This window comes from Anarrhichthys ocellatus, unplaced genomic scaffold (genome assembly GCF_004355925.1).
Source record: "Anarrhichthys ocellatus isolate YVR2014 unplaced genomic scaffold, GSC_Weel_1.0 scaffold22, whole genome shotgun sequence".
In the NCBI taxonomy this organism is placed as follows: Eukaryota; Metazoa; Chordata; class Actinopteri; order Perciformes; family Anarhichadidae; genus Anarrhichthys; species Anarrhichthys ocellatus.
The window spans coordinates 3,838,561-3,850,030 of NW_022280052.1; the positions used below are offsets into that span (position 1 = coordinate 3,838,561).

Consider the following 11,470-nt stretch of genomic DNA (forward strand, 5'->3'; position numbering starts at 1 on the left):
GGCACGTGGAGGCCACACACACTACTGAGCCTCATTTGGACTTGTTTTAAGGACATTACATTACAAGTTGGATCAGCCTGTAGTGTGTTTTTCCACTTCAATTTTGAGTGTGACTCCAAATCCAGACCTCCATGGGTTAATAAATTTCATTTTCATTGATAATTTTTGTGTGATTTTGTTGTCAGCACATTCAACTATGTAAAGAACAAAGTATTTAATAAGACTATTTCATTCATTCAGATCTAGGATGTGTTGCTTAAGTGTTCCCTTTATTTTTTTGAGCAGTGTGTGTATATATATATATATATATATATATATATATATATTCATATGAACATTAAATGCACAGACTGAAGGTGGAGAGGTTCACAGATCAGTTAGCCAAGGCAGGACAGAAAGAGCAGACGGCACCACACACCGGCTGTGTCGTCGTGTCATGTGACGTCTAAAGTAGACACCGGACTTCAGACGGTAGTCAGGCAGAGTAGCGAGGATGCCTAACTAGGGAGCCTATAGGATACATTTTCTACAGCAGCGACATTTTACTTTAAGATTTACTACAAGTCATGTATTGTGATGTCAGTGTGTGGGCTTGCATGGAAGATTATGGTTGAATTATGTTTTTTTTTTTTATGTGCATCATATCCTACCGGTGTGTGTTGCTCTTAACAGTACAAATATTAGTGGAGTGCAAATAATTAATGCAATGGTCTCATCTCCTGTAACAGAAAAAAGACAAGCGTTGGAGACCTCATTTAGATATGCTAGGAGCTCTTATTAGTCAAGTATATTATATAACCATTAACGACTTTTATGGAAAAATAATATTCTCATATTAACAATACTTATAAAATGCAGGACATACGGCAATATATAAATACATGTATGTTTTAGTCAATTCCAGTGGAGCTTTTCACAGCTCGGATCCAGTTCTGTTGCTGGTCTGTCGGTCTGCATTAGCGGCCATGGTTCTTTCAGTCTGAAGGCCAGGACTTGTGGGAGCTGGTGGGGCTCCTTGGCTGGGCGTTCGGACTCCCCTGAAAGACATCAAACACATAAAATAACTCATTATTCTGCAAGGGATTATATTTTTTGAATTGTTCGAAGGGTTCAGAGCATTAAATATTGATGGAAAGGCTCCTTCATTGTTGACTTTTATTGGTTTAATATTTTTTTTATAACTTCAATTGTATTTAAATTTTTTGTTTTTGTTATAAAGTAATCATTGAATTATTCAGAAAACACAATCCACGGGAGCTTGATAGCACCTATAGGGGGCAGCAGTGCCCCTTCAGTCAGTGCTGCCCACACCCATAAAGCCTGGAGTGCTGCCGAGGAACTGACCTGACCCACTTTAAATCAAACAGACATTGCTCACGATACTGTTATGTTGTGAGTGTGACCTGCACAGACTGCTTACATTTTCCCAGCAGATTACAAGCGGGTGGCTTTTTAACCTTTCAGCTTGTGAAACCAAAGAATTAAACTGCCAGCTAAACAGTTCACTCTTGACTCGACATTAAAAACCAAAGGGGACTTTGCATATTGCTTAAATAACGGCCATACGTGATCTCTACATAACGCTGTAACATTATTTAGTTTTTTTAGTTCCGTTACCCGTGTCTTTTTACAAGTGTGACTACCCCATCTCTGCAGAGGAGGAGTCTGCAGAGGAGGAGGCGTGTGGGAAGGAGGACTCACCACAGGAAGGGTCTTAGCATAGTTCATATGGGCGTAGAGCAGCACAGCTGTGTCGTTGTGAGACGCCTCCAGTGCGATGGACAGAGCACTGCTGCCATCCTACAGACGGAAGAGAGAGAGGGAGAAACAGATGTAGCAGAGAGAGAGTAAAAGTGAGTTTATTGACCCTTAAAACATGAGAGAATAGAAAACGTAACCGTTTGAGATTGACCCTGTGATCCACATTTCACACGGTTGTTCCTTTTTCAAGACTTCTCCGTCTTGATGAGTCGCATCACTCTTGTGATGGATGTTGGGGCTCATTCATTCCCCTCAGTAAAGTCAAGATTGGCCTGTAAACAACCCCAACATCCATTCATCCTGCATCCTCAGCATTTCGTTGATGTAATGGAAGGGAGACTCACCCTAACTAACCCATCCAGCATGTTCTAGCTAACGAGCTGTTGTGGTAGAACTCTCACACTTTGGCATTCATGTTCCACACATCAAACACATAGACCTATTTAGACAGTATTAAGCCAACAGAAATCATTTAATTTATATAATACTGAACCAAAAGTTGTATACCCTTACACCTCTAGTTAGAGGAATGCATAAAATTAAAATCTTTGTACATCTAACTCCACTGTTCCTTACAGTCATGGTTTGTCATGCTGTTTTTGTGTTTTCAGTACAGCGGCGATGGGGGCTTTCCCAAATGTTTTCCATGCCCCAATCCAGCTGTGCTGCACTGAAACACAATCCAGGAGCTGCCTGCGCTGAATGGTCAACTCATTCATGGCACAGATGTGAATGCTCAAATATCAGTCTGCCTGGCCTCTCTTCAAGCATTCAGACCGGTCCTCTGTGAAATCACTTTTGAACACACGGCTGTGCAGATTAACACAAAATGAAGCGAGAAATGTCACAAGCAGCTATGACAAGAGCTTCGGTTCAGGGTAAGATTTCGGCTGTTTGAGAAAAGGGAATGTTCCCACTGACACACTGATGCACTTACTCTACAACTATTTGGTACATTTGGTGAGTAATTTAAGTCAATTAGTTGACAAAATGATAAATCTTGCAAAGTCTGGATCCTTCAGAGTTTAAAAGTAATCATTTAGGATTTTTAAGATTTTTTTTAGGATATTAACAGTGGCTGCTGACATGTGGGTCATGTGATGAAGTATACAGACGAATCGTGTAAGAGCCTGCAGGGCATTGTGTCTGAAATCTGCAAATCTGCAGTTGTGAATAGAGGAGTTGTGGGTTTTTAATTCATCCCTTGGGGCTTGTGAGTGGCCCATTGACTGTTTCCTGTATACAGCACTGCTTTAAGCCAAAGGAAGCTGAAATTAATCTGATCGTGTCTCTTTAGCTCTCAGCCGATCTTGTTAATGAAGATAAACGCATAAGAAAAGAGGCAGAAAAAGATGCAACAAGGAAACTGCAGAGACCAATTTCCCACGAGGAGCCGTTTCCTGAGCACAGATTAAGCTGAATCCCAGACCAGAACGTGCTCAGATGGTTTCAGCAGACAACTGTTGGCCTCCTCTGTAAGCTCAGTGTAGGTTACTGAAAGGTGTCCTCAATGTGTGCATCAGCTAAATGTAAATGCCTTACATTATCAACAATGGATATGTCGCAACCAGGCTGTTCCAGGAGCAGTTTGACAATCTCAGCACGGCCATGTTCGCTGGCACACATCAGAGCTGTGGATCCCTCGTCGTCCTGCACGTTAACGTCGGCGCCACACTCCAGCAGCGCCCGCACCATCTCCTGCCGACCATGGCTAACAGCTAGCATCAGCGCTGTCTGGCCCGCCTGCAAAAGGTAAAGAATGCAATTTCTTCTTAAGAGAATACCGTATTCTAGAGCTTGTCTTATTGCATAGCCTATTTTTTAAGTGATGACAAAATTACACCATTTACAGCTTGAAAAATATTGCAAAAAAACTAAAAACAACACTGACTTACTGATACCAATCATCCATTATGGTGATTTTATGTAAGGGCAACCTTGGCCGAAGTCGTTTTATACAACAGGGCACAGATTCTAAAATTGCATTGCATGCCTTGTGTTCTGTTCCCCACAGCAACAATAACAAGCGCCAGTAATTAAATTTATAGCATCACTGGATATAAATCCAGAGTCCTATGACTTGGCAATGTGAGAGCTTGTCAGGCGCTGTGTTCAAAACACAAACAACACACAACCTGATTAGATCGAGTAAAGAGATAAAACCACTTAAAAGGCAACAGATTCTCACAAATGTGTCACGACACATTTCTCTAACGCAATCTAACCTGCAACCAATTACTCATCTGGCTCTGAATAAAGAACTTCCTTACCACACAGGACAGACTCTTTTAACACTTCCCCCATTGACGTAAACAGGGAACAAAGACGGCTTTTGTCCCCAGAACACAGTTGTTGTTTTTTTACCTTCACTCAAACTAGCAAGTGGGAATCAAGTAGATATTCGTTCAAAACCTGGTTTCTGTTTTGCCTTATCTAAAAAAAGATTAAGTCACATTGAGCTTCGTTGACACACTGTAAACCAGTGGGGAAAAAGCAAAGTTTAGATTCAACAAAGGAATTCTGTAAAAACTCAACTCCATCCAATGTAATGCTAGTAACAGCAAATCAGTGACTCATTCACCTCACTTACACTCGTTCTTATTTGGCTGTAATGTGTAGACTCAATCCGATGTTTGGTTTTATAATGAATGTTTTCACATGAACGGTTTAAATAGGTTCAACTTCAACAACGCCAGCTGAGTCGGGATTGAGTCTTAAGTGATGAAATGCTTCAGGCTGTTGGAGCTGACTACAGACTCGCAGTAAGTCTCTGGGTTCTTGTTTTTGCTCACACGTTTGTCACTCACACTTCTCAGGTGATACCTTTTTAAGTACAAAACTATCTTTAAAAACGATGTTGTGCCACAAGTCTTTCAGCTGTTAAAAGTGAACACGCATATTCAAGAGAGGAATGACTTCAGTAAAATGACTGAGGGAACATTGAAGGAGGAGGAACAGAAAGTGGCTACAAGCAGCACTTTGTGTGTGTGTGTGTGTGTGTTGTGTTCCCCGCTGAACTGTGATGAACTGATGATGACTTGCCTGGCTGGCCTTGGCGTTGACATTGCCCTGACTGAAGAGCCTCTTGACCACAGCCATGTCCTCCTCCTCCTTCACAGTAGAGAGAGCAGCCAGCATGATGGCCGTGTACCCCGCCTTGTTCTGCTTATCCACACAGCACATACCTGCAGGGAGCACATGCTTTTATTACTGCGCATTTAGGCATACATGTAAGTGCACATAGCTATACAGAACACATCGCTACTTACATATAAATGCACACATATTTACACTAAGATGCCAGTTAACTAGGGAGGTACAGCTAGCTCAAACTAATGCAGTATAACACGACAGTCTGCTCTGTTCCAGAAGGTATTATATGTTACAATCTGTTTCACATGGTTTTATATGGCTTATTTAAATGTTAGCTTCTCCAACAGTACACAACACACTACCAGAAAGACTTTTTAGCTAGTTTTTAATCTGTCGTTAACAATATTTAAAGTCTTGAGCAGAGAAATGTCACCGTTTATACATCTGGTAAAAATAAAAAAAGACCACTGATGGGCACCCGTCCCATCTTTCCACTAACTCGCAGACCTGGGGTCTGTCGTTGGACCTCTCTCTAATAATTGGTCGGATTATTGACTGGATAAGACCTTCTATCGCGTAGAGTGGATTCGTTTCAGAAGGTCCCTGACCTGTGTCCAGCAGCAGCCCTACCACGCCGAAGTTTGAGTGGGAGACGCTGTAGTGGAGAGCTGTGTTGCCGTTGCCGTCGGTCATGTTGACTACATGCTCCAGTAGCGCTGACGACACCTCAGAGAACGCCATCAGATAGTCCGACACGCGGGGAGATTGAGCCGTCTTGGCGCTGGAGACACGGAACCACTCCAGCTGGACGGTGTGGGTGCTGGAGAGCTGAAGGCGACAGGGGGAAGTAATATATTATCTATAAGTATACATTACACACATACACAGCATCTGTAGGTGGAAAGTAATGAAGCTGTATTTTACTCAGTGCTTGAAATTACCTAAATACATTTAGTCAAGCAGTGTACTAAAGTACAAATTTGAAGTACTTGTACTTGATTATTTTCATTTAATCTGACGTCATCACATTTCAGAGGCAAAAATTGAACCGTTTTACTCATTTATTAGATTACTTTAGTTATTGTTTTCATATTGAGATTAATATTACAAAGTATAAATCAAATCAAACTGACGTTTTATTATCGGTTAAGATCATACTGATCTTTTATATACTGCTACTACCCGGCAGTATATAAAGTTGTTAAATTAGCTCCACCTTTACTGTGTCAGTGATGATCGCATTAATGCATCAATAATTATAATCCAATAATATATATTAATCTGAAATTGGCTACTACATTATGAGTACTTTTGGTACTTAAAGTACACTTTGAAGCTAATACTTTTGTACTTTTACTCTAGTAAAAACTTTGAGTACATGACTAACAGAGTATTTTTACACTGTGGTATTGCTTCTTTTACATTAGTAAAAGATTTAAATACTTCTTCCACCACTACCGCTTGTTTCTCACACACCTTTTCTCATGATCTGGTGAAATTAAAAACAATTGTGTGAACGGTGTATTTTGGCAAAGTCAACGTTTATAGAAGCCTGACATTCCACAGATGTAAAGGGAAGCCGTGGTTCATGTTGAGTTAAACTCAATCATGAACGATGTTACTCAACATGAACCAGATCATGAGCCCTTTCTCATTTTACACACTTTTTATTGTTAAATAAAGCATATATTGTTCATAATAAATGTTTGCTAGTGCCAAATATATACCTTTGCAATACAGCTTTCATCAACTTTAACTAATTACGATTTTGCGTAATTCCAACAATGAAGTGAAGTTAAATGTGTAACTCGGTGATAAATGGTTTGAAGAAGCATGCAGGGACGCACCACTTCCTTACTCTTCAGTGTCTTGATGTCATCGTTCAGGTGGTTCTTCAGAATGAGGCACGCTTCACGCATTTTTGAGCTCAGCTCAAATCTGCAACAAACACAAAAATGAATTTAAAACATTTAAAATTGACATAGTTTATCTTTCCCTGCATTACACATGTATGTGTGTTTCAATGAGGAGACTTGCTCTTTGTCATCCAACATGATTTGGTAGCATTCGCATTTACAGCACTACGCTTTTTAATCAGGAGCTCTGAAACTGAATTCATGGCTTCGTATTATTCCGTACTTTCAGTCACAACATACTTCTCTTTCACAGCTTCACATGAATAACTTGTGGCTCTCAGGGTTTCCTCATCAGTGTCGCTCTCGTCCAGGTTGATGTTTCTTTCCTCCTCTGATGTTTCGTCCTCCAGAGCCGCCTCATCCTCTGTGCTGTCCAAGCACTCGCCTTCTCCACTTTCTCCAGAAGAACTCCCATCTTCCTCCTCCTCTTCTTCCTCCTCTTCTTCTTCTTCTTCACTGGATGTAGATTCATACCTGGGAGACACAAATATTTGCTGGAATACAGAGCAACTTATGCAGTTCACGTTTAAGGCACTTTGATGGCGCTTTTTTGGAAAACAACACTGCGGTTGGCGAGTAAAAAGGCTTTTGTGTCTTGTACTTGTGATTTGGACAAAGTGTTATTTACAACCTAGTCTAGACCATCTGTCACTCTTATTTTATTTTTACTGTGGTAAAAAATAAAATACGGTTTCATGTTACCCACCCTCCATTCAGAATGCCAACAAACTGCAGGCTCTTCTTCTTCTCGCCTGAGTTACTCCCGTCCTTCCTCTTCATGATTGATTTCAGCATACCTGTTACCATAAAGGAAGCCGATGGATCAAATAAAGAGAAACACATAATCAGATCGTTTGGTTTACATCATGAGTTATAAGTCCATCGCTGGAGGATTGAGCCATCTCTTTAGAATACCTCATTTCTGTCTTTCTAGTGGTACAATTTGCCTTTTTTGTTTTTATAATTTCAGTAAATATGTGTGGGCAATGCTTTATTTTCTGCAATTTCTGAATAGTTCATTTCAGGGAAAGAAGAATGTAATTTGCAACTTTATATTGGGGGAAAAAATAGATATTTTCTTTTTAATTGGTAGACTTAAATAATCACCTAGTGAGTCTTTTAGCCAGTGCACAAGAAATCAGGTTGTTGTGCAAGAAATGTGAGCTTGCCCACATGCAGCCAAACAGCCAATTCAGCGTACACGTGTCCACTTAAAACAATAACTTATAAAAGGACTTGGTTTTAAATGAGTTATTTTAAGCCCATTCCTATTTCCCTTTAAATTAGTACCAGATTACATAGTCTGTAGTTTTACTCAGTTAGACGTTTCAGGGAACTTATTTGATATTATGAAATCTCTCCATTATGCTCTACTTGTTATGAATATTAAATGATGTTCTCTGGGATGCACTTACTAATGATGTGTTACATTTTTGCACCAATGTTATAAAGACAAAGAATTCTGCATTTGATGCATTTTGATTTGATGTCCTCACCCAAATGAACTTCGACCCTACGATGAAGCTAAATACCTTGAAGTTCTCACCTGTCTTGGTGTTGCTGGCTGCAGACTTCTCTCCTTGGTCTTCCTCTTTATTCTCAGCCATACTGACCACCTCCTCTTCTGGCGAGACCTTGTATTCAGCGATGGTCATCTGTCTCTTCTTCAGAACGGTAACTTTTTGCTCCATCTTTTCCTCAAACAAGTTCTCACATTGGCACCCAGTGCTGACCACTGCAACAGGTGCTGGCTCAGCTGTTATCGCTACAGCGTCGGTCTGGGTGAATTGCTCGATCTTATCTGCTGTTAAGTTCTCCCCTACACATGCATCGTTCACCTCAGGACGGCACGAAACCGCAACATGTTTTAATGCAGCAGTGAATGTCTCTACCTGGGCATTCACCATGTCTGGTTTGGCAAGAACCCCCTTCTCAAATGTGACTTTAGAGGTTTTCTCCTCCATCTGGACTTTAAGGATCCCCATGTCTTTGTCGGCCACATTCAATCGCTCCTCTAGAGCCACAATGGACTCTTGCTGGAATTTAATGGTGTCCTGTAAGGTATCAATCTCCCGCTGTGCTTCGCTGGTCAGCCCAAGTAGTGACTCCATAACCCAAACTTCAGCCTCTTTTGTCTCCACTCTGACCTGTACTCCTGCCTCTTGAACCACAGGGGCCTCTATTCCTGTGCCTTTATCACAAACATTTACCTCGGTGCCCTCAGAAGCATCCTTCACACCCTGGCTGTAGTAGAAAACAACAGAGTCCATTGGCAAGTCACCCCCAACAGCCACTGATTTCTTCTCAACAGACACTTTTTCTGGAGCTTTTACTGAAACTTTTGATGAAGGTTCTGTAGCTTTCCCTTCCTTCCCCTCAAATTTTTCAGTCAGCCTTTTCAGCTCACCAGATTTTCCGAGGCTTTTATGTCCAGGTGAGATTGGTGTACTCAAACGATTGTGGATACTGTGGTCAGTTTGAAGAATCTCTGTGGTTTGGGTAAAAGAGTCAGTGGACTGTTGCTTCTGCTGAGCCACCTCCTTGGCCTCTTTCTTCTCCTGCAGGGCTAACAGGAGCGTGTCTTTCTCTGCACGAAGCTTGGCCACCTCTTTCTCAAGCGCAGGAACACCCTTTACCCTCTCTTCCATCTCCTTCAGCTGTTTCAAGGCCGTAGCCATCTGCTCTCTAACCGTCTGCAGCTGGCTGGGTGGGATCGGAGTCATTGTGGTGCCAACTGCTGGAGTGCTGCGCCCAGAGGTCTGAGGACTGGGTTTAGTCCAGCTACTCTGCAGCGGCTGAGTGGATGGCGAGGGTAGGAGCTTTTTTGGAGGATCTGCGAGCTGGAAGCGCCCACCATTCTGGTACTGGTGGGTTTGTTCCTGTTGTAGCCGCCGGCTGGTTTCAAGAAGAGTCCGCTCCACTCTGGGGTTGCGCTGCGGTGGAGGAGGTGGCACTTTGGCTCCGGCAGACAGGGGAGGAACACTGATGAGGGTCACAGGGGAAAGACGGAGCCCCTCACAGGGTGCCGACCCAAGGCGGTTGCGTGGTGGCGGCGGCGGAGGAGCTCTGCCATCCTCACTGGCCGGGGACGACAGAGACTCTGTGGATGTCCAGCCACTGGTACGTCCTCCAATACTCCTCTGGGAGAGTTTGACACCTCGGCCAGTGCGGCGGGAACCAACGGGTGCCCGACGGAGATTGTGCCCACTTTCTATCTCTTCTACATATTTGAGGAAGTCCAGATCCAGCTGGAAACCATACGGAGTCTGGACAGAGTAGGAGCCTGATTGGTCAGCCTCCTCCTGACTGGAGTAGATGAATGGAGAGCCCAGATCTGAAAGAACAGAACATGTGACCAAACAATATGGCTACTATCCCTGTTACCTAAATATGGCCTGTGGAGCACACAAAAGTTATGTTTACATTTCGTGTTTTTCAGGCATTGGGGCGATCCTTGAGGTCTAACAAATGCGTTAAATGTATTTCCAGTCTACTGGCTTGGAGATAATAGTGTTCGTGTCAACCAACTGAATGACAATGTGTCTGACCTGTTGTTTTTACAATGTAAGCTAAATAAATACACATCAAACTATTTCAAATATATTTTGTTTCCTGCGGTTAAACAGCATTGTTAATGTGGTAAACTCCACAAACAGGCTACTGGCAGGTTAAAACAAGTCCATTTGATTTATTATAACAATACAGTTAACCTCATCTCAAAGAGAAGTCTAGATATGTTCACAGTCACAAAAGAAATTGGGATATGAGGTTTAAATACAAAAAAAAAACAGTTTCTTACCAGGCAGTTTTGGGTTAACTTGCACCGACTGAGTCATGTTTCAGGACTGGGACCTTTCAGCACACACAGCTTCAAATAAACACCTGGCTAAAGAGAACACAGTGACATTATTATAATAATAATAATAATAATAATGCATCCCATTTATATAGCTAAAGTTTCAGTGTGTAGAAACTTCTGGCAGTCAGGGGAAACACTAGCTCAACACTATTCACAAACCACACGACAGCTGCCACATTAACGACAGCATCGCACCATCCAACTCCACTGAGAGACCACAGGATTCCTGTCACCACAAGACTGCTGAAACCTGACGTACATACATACCGTTTCCTTTGGGAATAATGTGTGTGCATTTAGACACAAAGAAACTAAGGCGACTGACCAACTTGTAAAACATCATCAACAAAGCTAAACACAAACGTTATAAGAATTCCCCAACATTAAAAAGACAACTTTTAAGTTGATGCATAAACTTATTTTTCTGATATTCATCATCTTTAAGTTCAAAAAGTCTCAATAGAATAAACAAAGGTTTAAAGCTTGTCTTCGTTCAGTCATAATAACAATGTTCTTCTTGTGTTTGTTCCAAACAGACACTAAATATTCAAAAGCTTCCTGTGCTTCAGGAAAAAAGTAACAACAAGTGGGGAAAACCATTGAACTGAACATTTTCTGGATAACCGTACATCAAGTACAGAGAAAAGAAGGACAACATGAACTTAAACATGACAGATTTGAACTTCAAATGAATGCTGTTGTGTTGAAGAGAAGTTCACCTCTCAGCCCCTCAGTGAGTGATTCATACAGCTGCAGTTCAGGCTGGTTCCCTCTTTCCTGCTCCACTCAGCCCTGAGAGAGAGAGAGAGAGAGAGAGAGAGAGAGAGAGAGAGAGAGAGAG

The 11,470-nt window shown here is 41.8% G+C and overlaps 1 protein-coding gene across 4 annotated transcripts in view; it reads right to left on the reverse strand.

The window, feature by feature from the left end:
* Positions 1 to 289: 289 nt before the first annotated feature.
* kank3 (KN motif and ankyrin repeat domains 3) overlaps positions 290 to 11,470 on the reverse strand; it is a 42,200-nt gene continuing 31,019 nt past the window's right edge. For 3 of the 4 annotated variants that reach the window (XM_031859428.1, XM_031859429.1, XM_031859430.1), the window contains exons 2-12: positions 11,349 to 11,421; positions 10,570 to 10,656; positions 8,317 to 10,104; positions 7,477 to 7,567; positions 7,011 to 7,244; positions 6,702 to 6,792; positions 5,463 to 5,682; positions 4,804 to 4,946; positions 3,304 to 3,504; positions 1,702 to 1,800; positions 290 to 1,037 (exon numbers count right to left, since the gene is read on the reverse strand). In XM_031859428.1, coding sequence (XP_031715288.1) covers positions 975 to 1,037; positions 1,702 to 1,800; positions 3,304 to 3,504; positions 4,804 to 4,946; positions 5,463 to 5,682; positions 6,702 to 6,792; positions 7,011 to 7,244; positions 7,477 to 7,567; positions 8,317 to 10,104; positions 10,570 to 10,606 — 2,967 coding nt within the window. In that variant the 5' untranslated portion in view covers positions 10,607 to 10,656; positions 11,349 to 11,421 and the 3' untranslated portion in view covers positions 290 to 974. The remainder of the gene's footprint in view (positions 1,038 to 1,701; positions 1,801 to 3,303; positions 3,505 to 4,803; positions 4,947 to 5,462; positions 5,683 to 6,701; positions 6,793 to 7,010; positions 7,245 to 7,476; positions 7,568 to 8,316; positions 10,105 to 10,569; positions 10,657 to 11,348; positions 11,422 to 11,470) is intronic. The other variant, XM_031859431.1, reaches the window with a different exon arrangement.